This window comes from Aphelocoma coerulescens, chromosome 1 (genome assembly GCF_041296385.1).
Source record: "Aphelocoma coerulescens isolate FSJ_1873_10779 chromosome 1, UR_Acoe_1.0, whole genome shotgun sequence".
NCBI lineage: Eukaryota > Metazoa > Chordata > Aves > Passeriformes > Corvidae > Aphelocoma > Aphelocoma coerulescens.
In genome coordinates, this window is record NC_091013.1 from 100,818,531 (window position 1) to 100,841,847 (window position 23,317).

At 40.1% G+C, this 23,317-nt stretch overlaps 1 protein-coding gene across 6 annotated transcripts in view; it reads right to left on the reverse strand.

Moving 5' to 3' along the window:
- The window catches only part of CMSS1 (cms1 ribosomal small subunit homolog), a 225,670-nt gene that overhangs the window by 73,625 nt on the left and 128,728 nt on the right, over window positions 1–23,317 (reverse strand). Inside the window, exon 1 of one of the 6 annotated variants that reach the window (XM_069021438.1) lies at window positions 9,491–9,519. The exons of the other annotated variants lie outside the window; for them this stretch is intronic. Coding sequence (XP_068877539.1) covers window positions 9,491–9,512 — 22 coding nt within the window. The 5' untranslated portion in view covers window positions 9,513–9,519. Of the gene's footprint in view, window positions 1–9,490; window positions 9,520–23,317 lie in introns of those variants that run through there. 6 annotated transcript variants of the gene reach the window in all.

The following is a 23,317-nucleotide window of genomic DNA, read 5'->3' on the forward strand; positions in this document are numbered from 1 at the left end:
TTGAGACTATAATCCCCAAACCAAACCCAAGGTGGTAATCCTAGCATCTCTCTTGAAATATTCAGTGAAAAAATAGGATTAGAAGGGTAACATTTTAGTTATCACAAACTGTTAAATCCATAAGGGCCTCTGACAAAGGAGCAAGAAAATCACGCCTAATGTTAGCTCCATTTCTTTGTCTCTTTGTACTCTTTGGCTGTGCAGATCCCATAATATTTACCTGGCCACACAGAGTTAAGTGTCAGAAAAGCTGGGAAATAAAGTCCCTGTAAGACACTGAGAACCCTAAAATGCCTAAAGGAGCAAAGGACTCTCAGGCCTCCATGACAAGCACAGCAAGGAATATCTCTCCATCTTTAGGCCACGAGATCACAGCCCCTGGCAAATGGGAAAAGCCTGGCCCATTATACACTCCTAATTTGGTACTATCTTCACAGCAGGAGGAGGAAAAACAATTTTGTGCAACTGTTGAGCAATTCTCAAGAGTTCAAGATAGATGAAAGGCCAGTTTCTCGGTTGCCTGGAGATATTAAGACAGATTAGGGACAAAAGTAAGATGACTTCAATGGGTGGATATAGACTGATGTTTTGAGGGAACAAAAACTGCAAGGTAGAATTCCTTGTTTTTATGGATGTACCCAACAAAAAAGAAAAATCTCTTGGAAGAACTACGCAGTATAGGAAGAGATTATTTCAGTGGGCTGCATGAAGAACAGAACAGAAGCAAATGAATTTGGGAAAGAAATCCTGCTGTCAATATAACCACTACACAGTCCCATTATCTCCCGGGGATGCAAGCAAAACCAGACATATAACAGATAGTTACCATGGCCCACAATAAACTGGCTACAGTAAATAAGGAGCTAAAACTGCATGGGTGCATGCTCTGCATTATGGAGTGTGAAAGTAAGTTTCTTCCTTACTTTCAGCAGTAGACACATGGGCACTCCTAGTTCCAATGCAGCATTTACCATGAAGTGTTGCCTGCCATAAGCCACCTCAATGTACTTGCTACACTGTGCACACAGCTGGAAATGCAGACCTTGCTGTGGACTCTCGTATTATTGTTCTGAGCAATAAAAAAGGCGAAAAAGTCTGTTGTACATGAACATCTGAATTTCCATCCTGAATCCTTCAGATCGTTTTCACCGTAGGCATTCCCTGTTTCCAAGGTGACAGGAGACAGAGCAGATATTTAATCAGCCTGGTAAGTTTTAGACCACCCATTTACAAAAACTCTCCAGAATGAGTTTTGAAAGCTGAAAAGCAATGACTCTGTAAGACTGCTAGGTTTGGTGTTGGGGTTTTTTGTTTTGTGAGACATAATCATTGGTGAGTATTACATCTGTCACTGGGAACACCAGTACTCCTTCTACTCGTATTGTGACCTTGCACTCCAATACTTGTGGTATCAACTGTGTCCAACCATTTATTTCTGCGGAGTCACTGACTAATCACCTCTTTTTTAGGATGTTTGCATCCAGGGCAGCAATGCCACTTCCTACTACGTGATAAAGACCATGAGGACTTTGCAGGACTGCCACCTGCTCCGTTGCCAAAATGACGGCATCTGCCAGAACATTCAGGTCTCCAGCCTGTGATGCTCCAGCAGGTTAGCTGATCTTCACTTAACTTCTATAGTGCTAAATGGTTTTCCTTAAGCCAGAGACTTCCAGTTTTCCTTCCCTCTACTTCCAGTGAGAAAGGTGAGAGTTTCCACACAAGGTCTCCTTGGTAAGGAGTGCTGATAAGCTCGTACCTGTTCAGCAGCTATCACTCTATCAACAATCCACTGTCAAAAAAATGGAGGAGGAATGTGCTTGACAACGTGAGAGACAAATTACGATCCGTGTCCTCCTTGCCCTACATTCACATAACATCCAAGGCTCACATGTGCCATTCACTTAAGTATCTAAAGGAAGGTGCAGTTGTGACCAGTTTCTCTGGATCAGACACCAGGTAGCTGTTAAATAATACTAAGAATGATTTCACCATGAGATGCTTGTACTGGATCTCACTCAAAACCTTTTTAAATTGCATATATTACTGTTTTGCTGCAAATGTTGTCTCAAAGCAAAGTAAGAACTTTGATGAATACATGCATGAGATCATCCAGACGAGGAGACTGCATGTTTACAGAGGTGTGGAAACACTTGACAAAATAGATTATCTTTTTCAGTCTGTACTCCAAAATAAAGGTTTTCTTGGATGATGAATTCAGGAGTTCCCACAGTTTTGTTTCATGGAGGGCAACCTAATGGGTGGGACATCAGGATAGGGGTTGCATGACCAAAATAAAAAAAAAAAAATCAGCAGGACAGTGCAGGACAGCCACAATTTGAAAATTTTCCTGAGGGTCACATACTTAGCAGCTTTCCAGATCAGTCTCTGGGAACCCCTGATTCTTGTGAGGAATATAATTGATCCTTGTGTGGAGTTTTCCTCCTCAAACACATATTTCTGAAGGTTTTCTTTTTTTGTGATGACTACTGGGCTCTGTGTTACACAAGCAGAAGAATGACAAGGCAAGAGCAGACATGCTAACCTTTCAATTTATATGGTAGCTGTAAATGCTTGTATAAGCTCAAAACGAGTGGTAGTCTTACTGAGGAGGCCTCCAGCTCTAGAAGCAGCTCATAGTATATTCAGGTAGTGGTGTAAGTGCTCAGGTAGTGGTCTTAGTGCTTAAATCTTCAGTGGACTTGTAAAGTTTATTTTCATAGTCTAAAGGCTTGGGAAGGTAATGATAACTTGTAGTATTCTCTAGAATACCACTGTCATTGTGGTCTTGTTGAGTTATTTGCATGATTTGGTTCTCCTGTACCACAAACATACACAAATAGGAAATATTTCTGCCTTGCATCACCTCTGCAAGTGAGAGATTGCCTACAGAGGGAAGAGGAACAGCTGTGGAGATAGACTGCTATTAAGGATATCAGACTCCATTTACACCCCTTCAAGTGCAAGTGACAATTGTAAACTGTACCTAAGATTTGAGCACACAACTGTGCCAGTTAATAAATCACTCATGGAAAAAGTAAGATAAAGAAGCTTTTTGGTTTGCAGGTTCCTCTCTTGCACTTAAACTTTCTGTGCATATTTTCAAAAGCCTCTCATTCCCAGTTGCATACAGATTTACAAAACAAGAGATGTTAGCAACTTGTTCTCCAGTTTGCAGGGTAGGCAGCAAGGCTCACACAGCTGGTATCCCTGTGTCTGCTATTCACTAGGCTGAAGCTTACTTAACTTTAGGCAAATTAATGGAGAACATCTACCTTTCTCCTTTGGTACAAGCCGGTGTGATGGAGAATTCCCTTCTGCCAGAAGAAACTACCTGTGGAACAAACTAGGAGTCTTTCTCAGCAAACTTTCTGACTTTAATTCAGATGTTATGAGGGGAAAAGCCACCAGTGAAATGGAGAAGCAAACAGATAAAAATCTCTGGAATGTCCTCTCTGCTCAGAGCTCAGGAAAACTCAGTTATGCAGGGAGACCTGGCATGAGCTCCTCGCTCCCCCAAGACGCAAGGGACTCCTTAAGGGTGTGAGAGCTGCAGTCCCAAACAAAAAATTTCTTTTGTCTCTATTAGTCTGGCAGACCTGACAATGAACTTCTCAGCTTCTGGGCAGGGAAAGCACGTGTTGGGTCACACACTCCTGTCATGCTGGATCACGAGGTACTGCCTGTGGTTGGAGGACTTCATGACAACAAGAAAAGTGTTCTGGCATGGCTGAAGCACCCTTTTGAAAGGTCTCCCATCAGTAACAGGCATGACTGGCAGAGATCTGGCTTAACTGAAGTAAACTCCATTTTGCTCCTCAACCCACAAGACAGGTGTGGCTGGTTGAGAAATCAAGGCTCACGCTTCCCCAAGGACCTGCCCTGCCTCCTTATAGGGAGAAGAAAAGCCAGCTGCCTCTGTTGCAAACTGGGCATGGTCCAGGTTAAGCTGTGGGGTAACCTGAGGTCAAAGCCTCGTGTGATGGGCTGATGTTCACTGCATGCACTGTGTCAGGAATGGTCAGTGAGTCACACTGCTCTCAGGAAGGTGCCTGTTCCATGTGAAATAGAGAGACCCAAGAAACACCACTTGCTTTTAGCTGAAGATCAGACAGCGAGGACACGGCAAAGTCACACAGCTGCTGTAGAGACAAAGGGTATGCCAGGCAGCAGGTTTTCTATGAGACAACCAGCCAAGGAGGCTGCATCTGACCTGTGGTCTGTTTAAGAAATACAGCCTCACTGTCTTCCGTGTTTTATCTCATTCTGATCAAGGGTTAAGAAAGGCACTCAGCCTATTGTTCTTGCCACATGATAAGTAACTAGCTGCATGTAAACAAAGCAATTAAGCTCCATAAGGAACTGCTTGCCATTCAAAGCTGAACTAAACATTGTTTAGCTGAACTAAACATTTTGTTTTTGGAATCCAAATATGGTCAATTACTGACACTCAACTATGACCATGGGATTGTTTGCTGCACAGAAAGGGCCCCTGGAACATGCAGCACAAACTGGAAGATCACCTTTCCCCCTCTTTACCCTGACATTAACCTTCTAAAGACCCAGCTGGGCTCACTGCTAGTTGCCTTCTGCTGAGTATCACCTTAGCATAACTAATTTATGATAATTTATGATAATTCTTATCATAGTTTATGATAAGAATAGAGAGAGACATTTCTTATGCTGGCACAGCTGGTTCTAAACCCCTGCTCTTCAGCTGTAAAACTACCAGGCTCCATCAGCACCCCTCCAGGAGAACACCTCTCAGTTGCTAACTCCTTAATGTATTTGGTAGTCAGACAATTCAGTAGGGAGCAGCACAGCACACAAATACAAAACTCATTATTTTCTTATGAGGTCTACTCCTGTTGCATGTAAAAGCCCTAATCAGTATCAGACTGTCAACCTGCTGAACAGAATATGCACAGAGGAAGAAAGAATCCCGTCCCAAATGTCTTCAAGACCAGAAGACTGGACACTTTAAACCCAATTCACACATCAACTCAAAAAAGCCCAACTCTCCCACTGCTGATATGTGTGCATGTTCAGCTTTGTAGGCTGAATTTATATATTCATAGAATGTAGTAAACTTGCATAGACAAGGTAAAAAAAGAACCATCAAAATAAAAACAGAAAAGAAACATTACTAAATCCATTCGGGGCTAATGAAAGCAAAAATAAAAATGTGTTCTGTCATAGCACCCATTGCAATGCATAATTGTAATTCACTTCTGTATTTTAAATCTGCAGTTTGTTCCTTTGCAAAGATTTAACAGATATCCCCAATTACAGACCTGCACTGCAGCTCTCTGCTGTGTTTGTCACTGTGGGACAGAAGCACCTGAGCTGAAGCAGGCATACAGCTGAGGGAGGAAAACCAGGAGCTGGTTGGAAGAGGACATAGTGGGGTGTGTGCTGAGCCCTGAGTCAGAGAGGTCCCAGCACACCAAGGGCAAGGACACAGCCTGGAAGGTGATGGCAGCTTTCAGTTCACAAAGTTCCCATTGGAAATCTGGGAGTTAAAACCCCAGTCATGGTGGATCTTCTCATATCCATTAGTCACGCTCTCCCAACCAACTCAGTTATGTGGTATCTCTGCTTACGCTGCCTTAGAAATATCCCAGGCTCCTGATGAAGTTACTAGATAAATTGTGAGTTTTGAAATACAGATAGACAAAGGTTAAGAAAACAAACTGTCTTACTATTTATTGTAGTGCTCCAACACACACGTCTCCATCTCTGATGAAGGGTGAAAAACACCATTTTGTGCAACAGACTGGCAAGGACAACTGTTTGGGAGGCTGAAATGGCCTGGTATGGTGCTGTTATTCAACTGAAATACAGCTGTGGGAGAACAGGACAGGCTGTGCAGATGGTCTTTCCAGGATATTAAGAGAAGAAGCACAATTTACACACAGACACACCAAAAAAAAAAAAAAAATCTTGAAACACTCTAATTCTCTAACTTGGTTCATTTAAAAAATTCTGGGTGCCAAAATGGGAGGGGAGACCAGGACAAAAAAGATTAAACAGCCTTAAATTTCTTCCTGAGATTCACCCACCCTCATCAATATTAGTGGCCATCAGGTTTTTACAACTTACCTTCTCTATTCCTTGCAAATACTTACAGGCACACTTTCAAAGCTGCCCACATACAATGGAGGACCTCTGAGGATCCTACTAGGAGGCAACAGTGCCAGGAACACACAGAAACACATGCAACTGTTTCTGAATCAAAAGTCCACATCAAGTGCTGCTTTTCTGTCCCTAAGGTTTCTACTTTTTTGACTATTGAAGGGAATCCTTCATTCAGCAGAGACAAAAAGGTCTAAAGCCCCTTTTTTAGGATGTATGTTAGGCTGGGATAAGTTGGGAAGGGATGCAGGCCTAGGCTAGGGCTTGTTTGGAGGCACACAGGGACCTGGAGAGTTTGGGACTCATCCTATGGGAAGATCAAGCTAACCCAGAAGAGACAGAAAGCTGTGAAGGACTGGACTCCAAAGCCAGGGGTGAGGGGGGACATGGGGACAGACTGTAGGAGAGTAATTGGTTCCTAGTCTCAGTGAAATTGGTGTCTATGGAAAGGTCCAATTCTTCTTTCAGCCAACACAGGAACAATACATGAGGTCTGCAGCTTTCTTTTAACAGCGTGACTTCAGTATAGGAATTCTGATTGTGAAGGATTTGAGCTTGGGAAGAGAAAGGAAAGCTGCTTCCAGACCCATGCAGTGACTAAACATGCCAAAGCTCAAGCTTTCATCAAATGGGCACAACGACTTTCAGCAGGCTCTGCTTGTCTTTGGACAGTTCAGCATCCATCCTTTCCAATAAAACATTTCAGAGGAAGCTATTTTAGGAGTGCAGGTCAGGATGCACTCTTCAAAATCTACAGTGTAGTACAAGCTTTAGGTTTACCCTTATTCCTTCCTTAAACATGGTATTTCTCTTCCTCCTCTAACCTCTGCACCCTCTTTTATTATTTTATTCTTGGCTCCATTAACCGCATGCTCTGGTCTTTTCTGTTCCGCCTTCATTCCCTCTGGTTTTCCTCCTCTTCACTAAAACAGCCTTTCCTTCTCCATGCTATTTCACCACTAACACAACAAAAATCATAACACTCATCTGATTTCACATGTGTAGCACAGTTGCTTTTACTTTTGCATTCCCCACATTTTTCCTTCCATCGATACTGTCCACAAGCCCTGTTCAAATTGGAACTGTGCTTAGCAAAGCAGCACCCACAAGATCTTGACTGGCCCCTCAGTATGTCCTGGACAAAGGCACTTAACAACACTGGTTGGTTAACTTGCTTCTTACACAGCCACAACCCTATTCCACCTTAGGATTTTAAGTTTAGGTCACCACATTAATACTGTGTCATCCCCCAGCACAGTACCTGATGCAATTTTCTTCAATGTCACTTTGCCAACAACTTTTAAGGTGGTTGAAGAATTCTACCTCAGAAACCAGGCAACAAAAAAACCTGCTGTATCAGGGAAAACTCTGCCAAGGTACAGAGCAAAAGGCCTCTAACTTCCATCCCTAAGAAACATAAGGCAGAGTGGCAGAGTGCCCATGAGCCCTTGCCTCTGCAGGTCAGAGGGCTTGGGAAGCACTTGTATCCCATGGTGTCAAGCACGGCAGTAAAACCTAGAAAGATCGTTTAAACAATGTACAACCTGGGCATCCTGTTTCTCATGGCACCATCCTCAAAATATACAACTGCTACCAAACATTACACTGTAAATTTCCCACTGAATCCAAAATGCACTTGACAAATATAAAAAAGGGGAAAAAAAGGAAAAAAAAAAAGAAAAAAAGAATAAAAATATTTATATCTTAAAACATGCTGACTGGGTAAACAAGATTGTAGCTGGGTTTCTGTTATGTCCTGCTTCCCCATGTGCAGGCTGAAGCAGACATAAATGTTTACAGCAGTCACTGCTGTGATGCACTCATGGCCCATGGGCTGCCCTTCCCACCCCTCTGCCTGGCAGGAGCAGAGCAAGGCCTGAACACGAGGATGGGTGCCTGCTTATGCTTAGAAGGTGATGACCCATGAGCACTCTGCAGATGCAGAGCTTCTCAAACAGCTGAAATAAATCATTCCCACACTATATGCAAACACCATGCATGACTACAGGTACAACTTATAACTTTTCTTCAGGTCTTGAGTGCCAGATGGACCCTGTTTGTACCTACAGAATAATGTCTTTCTCCATCCTCCACAAGTTATGATTCATCATAACTTATTTTGTGGGGCCAATTTACTCTCTCAGATAATTATCTAAAATTTAAATGAAAAAAAAATCATGACCAAAAATGGTCCTCTCCAGCTCTCACTGCAAGCATTTCAAAGTCCATCTGTCCATTCCATTGTCACCAGTCACCTTCCCCTTTACAATGCCTGTGTGCTAGAATTCATTGTGTCATTAATGTGACAAATCTAATCATCCATTACATTAATACTCATTTCATAATGTTGCATTTGGCCAAAACTATAATTCATACATAGAAGCATGTACCTTTTATAACTCAACATCTTTGGAATATCTTTGTTTTTCAGTGTACTTTTTATACTGAAGCTTTATGACAAAAGATCTCTAAACCTACATATATCCTCCTTACCTGTATCTGTGATTATAGTCTTCAAAACTCTTCAAAAGGACAACTGAAAAAATCTGTAACCGGTAGAGAGCTTGCAACTTTTCAATCCCATGCAGAAAGTAACTCCTATGCTTTAATGCTGGTAAGCAAACACAGGAAATAACCATCCAAAGAAAGATACCTGAGGGACTTTTTTTTCAGTTAGCACCTTAAAGAGTACAGTGTTCTAACGTGAGGAGAATTCAAATAGTTAAGAATAATTTTATGACAGAAGTTAGTACAAGAGCTCAATTTCAGGTAAGCACCTGAATTCATGACTTATCCTTAACTGAAGGTCTGACACATCCAGTCAGTAGGTCTGATTTTAATGACATCTTTGTATTTCCAGCCCAAATATATACTGATCTGCAGACCCTTTCACTCTGCAGACCCTTTCACTCTGCAGACCCTTTCCAAAGCTTCTAACATCTGAAGTGCTTCTGAAATAAGGATTTGCCACTCTACTCAGAGCACCTCAGATGCACGTATTCTGCAAATTTCTTCTTATAAACCACACCATGAATAGGAGACAACTTGTAATCTACTGAACTGTCAGTAAGAGAACCAATAAAAACCAGTTGCTACTGTCTACCCAGTTGTTCTAGTTAATTCTTGGGTTTTATCATCACTGTGTCTTCCCCCCTTCCTCAGTGCCTGAGAGAACCAACACATAGAGTGTTTGCCTGTTTAGGCATGCAAACACAGCAGTGGCAGAGGATATGCTTGAAAAATATCCGGACTATTATAGAGAGAAAAAACTGATTCTTTTCCCCTTGAGTAGTCACAGCCATTATTTGTAACAGGGATATGCAAAAAACATTAAAGTAGATGTATGAACTCTTACTTGATGATATGCTGTAGTCCATTACATCTGAGGAAGTGTTGTTACAGGGAATACTAGTGAGAGCATTTTGATATGGGCCACAGGACTGGCTAACAGCAGTTTCATTGCTCAATGTGGCATATTTTTCCTATTATGTAATGCTTATTGGAGGTATTATAATGATACATAGCTGAAAGCCATCAGTAAAGGCTTTCACAAGGGACCATGCAGAGAAAACTGATACAATGATAAAGAGACAGCACTTGATTGCTTTTCCTTATATTCTTTTATACTTTTTGGTGGCTGTTAAATGAGTATGTTTTGATCAGATCTCTTAACCTCACCTGCCACCTTTATGATACCATTTGTCAGACCAAATTTAGAAAACAGCTGCTGGGAGAAGGCTGCTGTCTCATCACTTGTGGAAGGTCACTAAATAAGAAGGCAGCAGGGGGGAGGTCTCTGTCAGGTCACTTCACATCATTACAAGCTGTACAAGTTCCATCTTTCCCAGGATGATTTCTTTCAGCACATGCAAATTCCAAAATGGTTAGAAAACAGACTAACTAGCTGGGGCAATTATGGGGAAACGTCTCAAAATATGAAACCATATTAGGTGGCCTTTTATTGACTATGCCTAATTCAAAGTTTATATGTCATCAGGGCAGACTTGCAGAAATCCTCATGCATGCAGCGTAATCAAGCTTTTATTAAAACTAGACAGACATTTTCACCACCAAAGCCAGGATTTCATTAGGAACCTTTCTCTTGTTACTCTGTTGAACTTTCTACATTTACAGAACCCTGTCAAAATTACCTCTTAAAGATTTAAGACTGATACCTTCCAGGGTGCTATTTATCACTAAGAAAAAGTACACTAATTTGGATAGTTTAGGGTATTCAGATCTTATGTCTTTTCTTTTGAGAAACTTCAACTGTACTGGTGAGAAGCAGATGAAAAAGAACTGCTTCCAGTCTCAATCTCAGGTATTAAACAATTATTTAATTACTAAAAGGAGTAAAGTGCAAAGCAAATGAAAGTTCAGACAGTAAACAGTTTCATGTCTCAGAATCATTCTGTCACTGACAGACCACAGAGGTCTAAGAATCCACACCAAGTGGAATTTAATACAACAAACAGGATGGATTTATTATTAAAAATTAACGTGAAATTAAATGACTGAGCACTACTTCAAAGCAGCTAGATATACAGTTACTCCACCAGTTTATTCATAATCCCATTTCTTGACCAAATACTCTAAATTCAATACAATATAATTATGAAATGCTGAATTGCATGTAGAAGTCTGCCTATCAACTCTTTGAAATACCACAGTGAAGATATGCTTATTCTAACTTCACTGTGTAAAATATAATTTTGGAACCCCCTTTAATTCCAGGGGATGGCACCACAATTGGTCTAAAAATGCGGTATTTTAAAACCTAATACCTCATATTTTGGGGGAAAAAATACTTGCATCTTGCAAAGGGAGAGTGAAAGGCATCTCAAGTATGCTTGTCCTTAAAAACAAGTTTGTAACATAATGGGGAAGAAAAATCCACCAGTTGCTTAAACCAAAGAAAACATTCAGTTACAAGTGCCAGTCCATTTTGGCACCTGGTCACTCTTGACAGTGCAGATGCAGACAGAGCATGCAAGGTGTAGGATGAAAACATAAGAAGTTGCACAGTGTCCCATACAGTGGAAAAGGGATAAGACATAGAAGCACAACTATTTGCTGATAATAAGCCCATGAACTCATTGGTTCCAGATGATTCCTCCCCTTCATTTGTTTCTTCAGCGCCTTCTGGGCCACTAGAAAGGCAAGTTCCTTCAAGCAGAGATCTCAGTAAGGTCATGCCAAACATCAAAGGCACCAACAAACATGACACACAAACAAATATGTGAAGGACATAAAAGAAGGCGAGTCTGAAGCAGCTGTCAGAATAAAGGAAGCAAGACTGAGGCTGGGCAGACAATAAGAGATCAAAGAAAGAAATGCCAGCAGATTAGCATCAAGCTGAGCAGTGAAAGCTAAGAAGGAAAATTGGTTATTGCTCTCCCCTGGAACAGAAAAGCAGTCAAGCTAAGAGGAAGAACTTGGTGAAAGAACACAACTGTCACTATAATATTAGCCTTGCCAAACCTTAAAGTCCTTTAAAACAGGCAAAATCAGTGTCTAGGAAGCACATGCTATTTATCTGGCAGCCAATACTGAGGAAGCATGCAGGATGAAATGATAGAATTTTGTCCTCGTATGAATGCAATCAGCGAAGCTGGAAAGGAAGAAAAAGCTGAAGACATTGAAAGTGTAAGGGAGGAGAATGTAGAGCTCCCATTGCATGTAGGCAACTAACACAGATCCAAAGACGTGTCTAGACACGCTGCAATAGCTCTGTGAGGGTCAGGTATGGGAGCAGCCCAGCTGTGACTGCAGAAAACAGAGCAGTTCATTAGCTCATATACCAACCTTGTTAGTAATCCACCTGGTAAGAGTGACTCCTCAAAGTAGCAAAAATGTGGTGTGAGAGTATGGGGAACTTTATGCTGTGGCAGGATAAAGGAGACACTCCACTCCTATGTGCTGCTTTTTTGAAAGGAAAAGCAGCTTCCAGTTAGGAAGAATTTGAAAACTACATCTCTTGGATTCAGTCCTTGAAGTTTGACAACAGCAGTTTTGGCTGCAAAGGATTCTGGAGCTCCTGAAAACAAGGACTACAGCAACTCTGCGCTACAAAATCATTCACTGATTTTCTCATTTGTCAGTCAGAAACTAGAACTCAGGCCTCCAACCTAAAATCCTTGTCATAGTTACTGCAACCCCTATTTTTTTCTAGGGTAAAAATGATATCCACCCAATATAATAAAACAGGATTACGATTTGAAGTCAAATTAGTACCATAACAAATTCTGTATCAAAGATCTTGAGTCCTGAAGTCATCTTGTCTTTCTGTTCACTTAGTCCTCCAAGCAACTACATGATGCCTAACACTGTGGGTTTGGGGACATGGAAAGTCACTTACTGGAGCCTGTCTAGCTTCAGTTCAAGACCAAATCTTTACATAACAGTAACTACTTCAACAAATTCAGGATGGATATCAACTCCAACAAGGCCATGAAATAGCCATATTTATATGAAAGCCCTGATTAATGTCTTACCATGTCCAAGTGCTTTAATGAAGTCAGGAATTGAGTATGTGGACCTTCACATCCGGGCAAATGATGACTGTGTATAAAATGGAGTTTGCATCCCATCTGCCCTACAACCTAAAACAATGTGGTCAGCCAGTATGGATTATTGCTGTGCTTGTAGTTTAGGTAAATCCAATCTACCTCAAGACTGTGAAAAGATCAAATCCAGTTGAAGATTTTAAGAGAAAAGAGTATTAGGTGTAGACAAGAGAACTAAAGAGCCCCACATGACAGAGATAAAATTTGTGCCATGGAAGCCTGGAGAGAATTGATCAGTCAGGCTGCCTGTGGCTTTTGGGCACGACCAACATTTTGAGTGAACATTGCACCCATGCTCTAAGCTATTACACAGATGTTCTCAGAGCTATTGGAAGACAAAACTGATGGAAGGGTGAATCATGACTCTGTACGGGCACTGTCACAGAGCTGGTAGAAGGCTGAACCATGACCTCAATTTCACCCCCAACTCCCATCCAACCTATCCACCTTAACAAAAAGGCAAAAACGTATATTAGAAGTGCAAACAGTACTTCAATAGATGCTCAGACCATGGTCTGAGATACATCTGTTCTGTGAGGAAGAAAGGAAGGGAATAAAATAAACAGCCTGAGGGCACACTCCAGTATTTCTTCTGTGACTTTTGTACATGAAGTCTTGAAACTGTGCCATTGTCTCAGGACTCCAGGCAGTTTCTATCATCTAAAAAGGAAAAAAATCAGCAGTCCACAAAGATAATTACTTGGGCCTGTAGGTATTTGTGTTTTAACATATTACTAAAATGTTGAACTGAAGGGATTAAAAAAAGGGCTGTGAATACTGTGGTGAATAGGCAAATATAAAATATATTGGTGAGTCTTATTTCCCAATGTAAAAGCTTGGTCTGCATAGAAATTCAGTCTCCAAACCTGAATATTTTAGAGATCTATTCAATTATGTGAGGCAGACATTCCTTTCTGTTATGGGGTCTGAAAAAGTGTCAGTCAACTTTTGTGCTGTTCTACCTTGTGGCAACTACACATTGTAGAATGTTAGAGATGAGGCAACCAAGGTCAGGAGCAGTCCTTGTAGTTTAACTCTATTATCATTTAGACTGAAAGAATATTTATTTTCAGCTCCTACATGGGCATTCATAGAAGTTTTTATAGGGATCAAAATGTCCCATTAGCATTCCCCTGAGCTGCTATAATACAATTCAAGCATAAAGTCTTTAAAATTTGGTGTCAAGAAGTAGACTTTTTGTAATTTTAATTGTTTCCTAATTAGAGAAGAGACTATAGGGCATGTGTGGTTTATAATATTACATAACAAAAATAGCATTCATTTTAACAATTGTCTAAATACAGATTTAAACAATTAGCCAAAATACTGCCTCAAATATTATCATGTCAAATTAAAAAAAAAGCTTTCAAAAGCACTCAAATGCAGTTATAGTAGGAAAGCCATAAAATCCTATTTTAGTGATGTAACAAGTCTAATTTGAACCAGGTGGATGAAACATCCATCCTAGAATGTCTTTATTTTGTGGGTTTATATAAAAAATAGATGAGACCAAATCTGCACCTAAATTCGACAAAATAATTTTTTTTGATAAAAACAAGGGCTGAATTCACAGAAGATGATATGGACAGGTCAACTGATTTTGTCTCAACATATTGCTCAAATCAACAAATTCAGCTTTTCAGAACCCTGTCCACCAAACACCCTGCTCTCTTTGTCCCTCCCAATTTTTGCCAAACACTGATGTGTGAGGGCAGGAAAGGGCGAGCGAGATAAAGATCCTCGAGAAGGGCGGTTCCAACCATATGCTATTCTGTTTTCTACTACTACATAACAGACTTCAATTTTTAAAATTTTATTTAATGTATCACATATTATTTGATGCATCTATATGTATCATATGCATTATCAGTAAGCATTATATCCCCACATACATTTTCCCAGCATGCCTCGAAATCTCTCAACATACATTTCCTTTCTGTGCTTTCGTGCCCAGTTCCACCGAGCTGTGTATTGGAAGCTGGAAATTTTCTTTCTCTCATGCTCAAAGACTCCTGTGTTTCTTCTCTGTGCTCCTGCACCTTTACCAATTTTTCCTTAACAATAAAAAAATTACCATAGACTTTTCTCCTCTTTTTCTACTCACATAGTAAAGAGGTTCCATCATCTATTATGTGCCAGAACAAATGACACAAAATTAAAGGACCCGGTATTCTGCTTCTGGCATAAATGACAGCCCAACTATTGTGACCTCTGCTTCTTCTCTAAAAGGAAGCTTAAGAGACCTTAGTTAGTTTTTAGGTTTTAGGGTTTTGTTTTGTTTTGTTTTTTCAAAGTGAGACAGAGAAAAATCTATAGTTCTGTAGTCCACCAGCAGTGTCAGGGTAGTCAGCTTGCTCCCAGGGGGTGAGAAGAACCATAGCACAAGCAAAGCTACCAGTGACAACTCATCACCAAGCAATGAAAGCACAAATAAAAGTAAAGACTGGCAAAGTTTAGAGTTTGGAACAGTAAGAAAAGCAAAGCAGGAGACATAAATACGGGACAGAGGACTCCAGCTGAAGGGAGACAGAGACAAGTGATAATACAAAGATATATAGTCCATGGGAGATCACCAACTCTGGGATTAAATCCCACAAAAGCTTCCAGAATGCATTCAGGTTTGTTCTGAAAACCTGATGGGCATATGGGAATTATGAATATGAATAAATATCTTATTGAAGCAGCTGCTTATTTGATTAAAAGATCAGGAAATATAGGAATCAAATGCCTGCCAACAGAAATGGCATGCTTCTCCAGCCCAAAGAACATTGTGACCTTAAAAAACCCACTTGGGTTGAAGTGACTGATGTTGTTCTAAATATCTGAAGAGAGGAAAAAAAAATAGGAGGACAGGGCTGTTGCAGCAGTTTGGCTTGGAAAGCAAAGCAGACCAGTGATGGTTTTGTTCTAGTTTTAGATGTGCAGTACACAGAATCGGATGAAAATGGCCAGGCAATGATGCCTGTTGCATTCTGGAGATTAGGATCAGGCAAAGGCTTTATGCTGGCTGCCAGCATTTGAATAGTTTTGAGACATTTCAGAAGACTACGTGATTCCAGAAGACCTTTTTTGTTTTTAAACTAGTGGGTGCTTTTAATAGATGCTGAATACAGTCAGGCCTTGTTTGAGAAAAGCACTGCTTATCTCAAAATAAGCAGGATCCAGACAAAATGCTTCATCGGTTCACTGCTTCCTAACGAGATCTTTACTTAGGAGCTCTACCCATTGTGTTGAATAAATGTAGCTTGAAAGTGAAGGCAGAACAACCTGACTGGTAGCAAAAGGTGTTAGCTAAACAGTCAGGACATGGGTGAGATTAGATGGACAGTCACTCCAGCACAAAAGCAGTGCCTGAAAAGCTCGTTCCTGGATTTCAAGCTGTGAATATCATTTCCCCTCGGCGACTGCAGCTTTGAGCAAAAGTGATGAGGGAATTACTGTTTGTTCTCATTTACTTAAGCAGGCTCCTCACCAGTACAAGAGAACAATCACAAGCATTAAGGGAAATGTGCTCATGTTTTGGCCAACAAGGCACGAGATTAACAAGAGATGATAATTGGTGCAATTAAAAAAAACCTGCACAACTCCTCCATTCTTTCTGTGACCAGTAACAACTGGATGGCTACTAGATTCCAACCTGAATCAAACCAAAGCATCTGGAAGACTGGTATGGGACACAACACTTACTCCACTTTTGACACATAGTAGTAGTCAACAGCTATAGAAATCCTCCCCCCCACCTCCCCTTTTTTTTTTCTTTCAAAAATTGGAAATAGTGACTCACTAGCTCTGCATCCTACAAATCCCACCCCCTGCAAGGAAGTTTAATCATTCACAGCCACTCCCATCACTCTGCTGTCAGTTGAAAAAGCTTTAGTTTTTAAAGGAAACTTGTGATTTTCAGAGTATTTTCTCCTCATACTGAAGGAAGCTGTTTAAATCTCTCTACTTTATTACAAGCTCCAATGTACCAAGCAGTCTGAAGACAGGGAAATGGATTAGATAAATAGAAATATTTTTGTTATGACCTAATTTAAGGATCTTAAAAATAATACAATAACTTCAAAAACTGAAAGGCATCAAAAGGCTTAAAAATATTGCAGAGACATGAGAGTGCATGATATCTGGCAAGTATTGATAGAGTAGAGTTTATGATTGATAGAGTTTAACTGGAATGAGAAACAGGAGGCATTCAGAGACACATGGTTACCATTCACAGAAATTTATTACCAGGGCATTTCTGTTACTGTAATACTCTTTATACCAGGAGCCATATGCAATGGCTCAGCCTTTTATGTGCAATGTCCATTTATGTCATATTGGTGAAAATTAAAGAAAGGTTTGAATTTGGAATTTGCTGGCTGCCAGTACAATGTAAAAGATCAAGGTAGTACAGCTTCTGCTCTTTGTAAAAGAAATCAACAGCCCTAGGAGAAAGCAATCTTGCAGCTTTTACAAGCTTCACAGTAAGCAACAAAGGAAATGGCTATGACACAAAATGATACTTGTCCCATAATACATGTAATTAATATCAGTCTAGTACACTTAAAATTACACCTTTAATAAAACTGCCTCATGTTTCTATCAAACTAATGAATGCACTGCTTCCTTGATTATCTTAAAAATTCATTTGTGCATTTGCACTAGCACTGAAACTTCATTAGCATTACTGCTTGTTCTACAGGATACCTTTACTAAACCATGTTCTACCATACCACCAATGGTTTTCAAAGCAGACGCATGTTGCCATCTATTGCAATTCCCTCATTAATTAATTTTACAGTTTTTATTATCTTCCATATTATATTCCTCCTTACAGAAGCCCTTAAGACATCACAGCAGCCTGAGTAGTAAAGCTCCAAATAGTAAATAGTAACAATTTCTCCTTATCAAGCAGCAAGTGTCCAGGACCCAAATATGGTGAAGCAATTTGTAAACTGGAGAAATAATGAGTTGTAAAAAAAATTATCCCAAATCTTATCACAAACTGTTTTTCCAGTGGGTGTCTGCCTCCACCTGTATACCAAATCCACATCATTAAGATATGATGGGAAGAACTCCTCAGCCACACACTGTTCACTATGGAGTTCTTTGATTCTCATGTACAATGCCTGACCTCCTCAAATCGCTCCTTGGTTTGTTGGGTTTATGGCTCCTCTTAAAGTAGTTTACTTCAAGAGAAGAAAAATACTATGCCTAAGTCCACAGGAAGCACCACTGCCCCAACTCTAACCCGCATCTGTTTTACCTCTTACTGCTCCTTTTAAGTTTCCCTGCATGTGTCTGTATCTTAGTGTCATGTCTTGTACTCCTTGGCATCTCTCTGAGCTTATCTGCACAGCCCAATACTGCACTGTAAACCCCCAAATTTATGCTTAGTTGGCTGCTGAGACAAATGTGTTCCCTTTTTCTATGATCAAACAACATGCCAGTGTGGTTCTTCAGAGTAAAGCAGGGACAGAGGAGTTGCAACCAAGCAGAGCTCCACAGGATGCCTGGCACAGTGGACAGTACCCAGCCCAACACCTGTGAGAACTCCAACCTGACATAGTGACAAGAAAACTACAAGTTATAATGGCTCATTCCCATTTTTTTTTTACCATAATGAAGCCAGAGACAAAAGCAGCAAGGCTGCAGCTGAAGCTAAATCTAGACAAAACTCTTCCCATAGGTAAAGGGAGATGAGCTTATTAAGAAATATTTTATCCTGTGAATTCATGAAACCTCAAAAGCAAAAGAGCATCATTGCTCCAAAGAAAATCCATGTGTCTTCATGCAATACACTTCCTCCCCTAGCTTCCCTGACAATTGCTTCATCAAGACTGTCCCTTTTCCAGCATTTTTCTACTAAAAAGTTTTCTTTGGAGAATAATAGTGCATTTTACAGATGGAACAGCTTGTTTTGCTTCATTTGCTAAAAAAAATACCCAAACCCAGCAACAAATGCAAAAAACCACCCCAAAGCAACAAAAAAGAAAGATTTTTACTCTGAAGAAGCATTCCTGACATGAAAAAAAAAGTACCTCACACACACAGCAGAAAGATCGTTGATTGTCTCACACTGCTGGAATGCTTTACAAAATCCCTTATATCCCCATATGGAATAAAAAGTCACAGCAGTCCTTGACACTTCAACTCTATTTTACAGATACCTCAGTTGAGAGGTCATGTAAATTTTGCTCTTGGTTCTTCAGTGTGCTTAGGTCTCTCTATAGTATTTTTAATTTCAGAATTCCATTTTAATTAAAAGAATTCCATTTAACAAACATGGATTATCATAGTGGAGAGGAAAGAGGAAAGGAGAGAAATATAGTTATTATGGATAACATTTTTAGAATTTCTCACATGAATGTCACATTTATTTCAATGGGACTGATAGCAAGACCACTATGACCTAAATGCTGTCTACCCAACAAGCACACACCACTCTACCCCACCCCAGTAGTGATAGGCTACCACACAGGGCTGTACCACATTGAAATAGAATACTGGCCACAGACAATGCCTCTCACAATGTGTGTAAAGTGTAAGGGGACACAGCATTATCTAAGTCACTGGGTGTTACAGACATGACAAATGCACATAATGGTTTATCTTACCTGTTGACTTGGGGGTTTTCACAGCCACAGTTCAATTCCTGCTCAAGGCCACAAAATAGGAAACAAACTTTTTTGCAAGCCAAGGCAGTTGTAGACTTTTAAGTGCCTATTCTCTCAATAAATACAATCATCTGAAATTGTTAAGTGAAATATTAAAAAGAAATGTTCTGTCCAGCTTTCCACATTTGTGGAGGTGGCTGTTTTTTTCCCCATCATCATCTGAGCAGCTGATAGGTGAGAATTTCAGGAAGCCTGCAATGTTGCCATGTAAGACATTATTACCTCAAATCTTTAACAGCAGCTTAAGCACAATGTAGGCTGACTGCAGCACAGTAAAACTGCAAAAGAGATTAAAGATGCATTGTTTGGGTAGGGCAATATAACAATTTCACACCACTTGTAACCGATCTTGCTGCTCCTCTGATGCAATTAATGGCATTCACACATTAACAAAGGAAAAAAAGCAAAATCCTCAAGGCTTCACTGCTTTTCCTAAGTGTGAGTACCCTGTTGCTCTGTTATTATAAAGACATTTCTATTGGTATGGATGACAGATGGAGGGTTTATAAATTAGTAATTCCCAAAAGCTGCTTTAAAGCTTTCATTTCACAGATTTCTTAACTCAAGTTCCATATTAGAAGAGAGGATTAGTGTCACTGTTATAGAGATTAGCGCACATTAGTACAAAGACTTACAGAATTTTGAGTCAGTGCCATCGAAGCAGAGCACTGTGATGTATGGGAAACTGTTACTGCACTTACAATAGCTCATAATATGTTCAGAAATGCAACAAATATGAAAAAAAAAATCTCAGCTCTAATTAATTATGTTCATATATTTAAAATAATGCATGCAGTGCTTTACAATTCTTTGCTCTTCCATAAACATGGTGTAATTTTGACATTTAAGCAAAAAGACTGCTCTGATTTATTTGCAGATTAAGTCGTATTTTTGTGCTAAATGCTCAGCTGCTCTGCCCAACAGACCAAATCATGACATTTGTTCATATATGGTTATTCTCAGTTAAAAGCTCTCTCCATCTGCTGGGAGGTTTATTAATAACTCATCACCATGGTACCACAGCATCTTAAGGAAAATAAAACACAGAGATAGTTGCTAGGCTCTCCAGCCTCTAGGGATAAAAGGGAATATTTCTTGAGGAAGACTGGAAGAAACTCTTTTGGTCCATTTACTTATCACCCTTGAGGGCGAGGCTAAGCCAAGAGATGGCCCCCATACTGTGTTCTGAAAGCTCCAAGTATTGTGGCCATCACTCAAACACGTCACCCACAATCCAATTCTCTGCACTAAAAACACATTAAAAACAAATATCCAGCAATCCAAACTGTGAAGGAAACCTAAGGAGAGAGGGATTGGGGTGAAGGAATGCACCAATATTTGCAGCAGTCCCATTTAACCCTCAAAAGGACTCTGCAGCTACATCACTGTTGCCCCCAATCATATTAACCACACTAACCTGTTTGCTAACCTGCACTGAACCCCACACTGCCATGCTGTAAACACATCTGACATCACTGGGGAGAAACAGGGAGCAGGTCAATGACACCTCCTCTACCCTAAAGAGTTTCAGCTGTTTCTCACAAGTATTTTCAAATGTATGGAATGTGAGAAGTGCAACCCTTTACCTGTAACTCTCTACTCATCAATACTGAGAAAGAAGATGTCCCCATGGTTCTCTGACAGGTTTAAGCTCCAGAAGAAACAGGCAGTCTGCACACTTGTAAACATTATCTGCTTTAATACATTAAGTCAGCTCTAAATATGCTAACATCTTCAGAACTCTAATACAGGGAAGCACCAAACTTAAATGCAGTAAAACACATATAGCAGACACGGTTTGTTTGCAGCTTATATCCCTTCTTAAAAAGCATGTACTGTCAAGGTGGCCACACTATTATTATTCCAGGAAAGAACGTGACTGCAAAGGAAAATCTGTAAAAACAACATACATACTGCAGGGTACAAGAGTGTGCTTCCTACTTACAAGTAACTACAGTATTGACTAAATGTATTCGAAGGCCAAAAAGCAGTGAAGTCAGAAGTCACACCTTTAGTTGGTATGCTACTCTGATGAAGTGTCTCATGAGTAGGAAAGCTTTACAGAATCATTACGTCTTCTGTCAGGGAGAAACATCCAAGCGTGCAAACTGTCCAGTCTACCCTCTGGGAGAGGACCAGCAAGTGGTTACACCATTTCCTTCCCTCTTCCCTGGTCAGATCAGAAAGCAAACAGTGCAGAAAGAACCATAGGATGGGGCAGTCATCACCAGTGCCATCTCCTTAAAGTCTCAGTACTCATTAGTTTCTTCACATGTAAAGTTAACACAGAAAAAAGATCATGTGGCTCAAGGCACAGGGAAGACCAGAAGCACCAGAGCCTTTCCCACTGAAGGGCTGGCTGGCATGACATGAAAAGCCACAAGCAGCAGGCCTGCCACACTCCCCCAGAAACACTGTCATAGCTCAACATATTTCCTCTCACAAGGATTTTCACTTCTGCATGCCATTTATTCAGTATTTTAGAAGAGAGGAAACTGCTTTTTATCACATGCTTATTATGCTTTTTATCTTTTCCACACTCATATTACTGCATACTGAAGCAGCAGCCTGTCACCTCCATCAAGTACAAAAGGCTGTATTTTGATATCTCAGGTGGCCTCATGTTAAGTTTCAAGAGCAGTTAAGCACAGGAGGAGACTATTCCTCCTGTCCTTCAGCTGCTTAGCTAATTAGTGCAAGCAACAAGAAACCAGAAAATCTTTTTTTTTTTTTTTTGCTAGATAGTTGTAGTTCTGAGAGGCAATGATTCTGGCAGTGTGAAGCTGTGTGCTACTTAAGGTCCTCCTTTAGGGTAAAAAAGAAGCATAGGTCAAGGTAAAAATATCTGGAAACAAACAAACAAATCACCCTGATCTAACCCTGCATGTCAGGGTGCATTTTGTCCATCTCTGTATTCAAAACATATATAACTAATTCTATTTTCTAGAAGAGCAGTTGTTGATTGATGAGTCATCTTTCCTGTAAATTTATTTTTTTAAGTGATTTTGGCATTGTTCCTTGGAATTCCTCTCTGGCTATGTAATGGAAATTTTGACCTCACACTCTGGTTTCTTTAACATCACAGACACAGAGATTGTGCGTTTAGGAAGACCAAACAATTGAATAAAGGATGCAATGTAGAAATCTGTAGCTCGAAAAGCAAGCAAGCTGTACTAAATAAACTCTCAAGTAAATATTTAACTGTGTGGCCATTAAGTTATGTTCCTAATAAAACAGCAACTCATTTATTGTAATTAAGAATTCATGGGGTAGGGGGTTGCTTCCCTCTTTCCTCTCCCAAAATTGTTTACATGGTTAAAGTTGCGGGCAAGTGAAACTCACCAAAATTTATCACAGTTTAGTTTTTTCCTATTAATTAGCAACTCCCCATAATAGAGTTTCTAAAGCACACTGCAATTAGTAGTCAGAAAACATAAAGCAGAAAAATGTAAGCCAGAGGAGAGTAGAAAGAAAACAAAAGCACCAAAGAATACATTCATGAGACGTAATTATTGCAGAGGGTAGCATAACACTTTTTAGATTGTAACCACCAAGAGTAAGGGCTCTTCTTCCCTATTCTCCCTCCATTTAGGGGCAATGGAGAAAGTACATGGTAGCTCAAATTTCTCAGCTATGCTGAGTTCAAAACACATGACAAAGAACTTGGAATTTTGAATTGCCTTAGTCCCACTAGAAGAATTAGATGGATCTTTATAACAAGAATAAAAATGAACTATTCTGAGAACTACTCTGATTTATCTAAAATATCATTTAGTAAATAGAAGAGAATCTCCTCCTTCCACTCAGCCTGCCTTCAGCTAAGCAGGAAAACTCCACAGAGCTCAGAAACACACAGTGCAGTAAGCACCTGCTGGAGCCCGGAGCCAGCATTTGCAACCATCATGGTAAGCAAAATCTGTGAAGTGGCACATTCATGGCTCATTGAAAATAAATTTA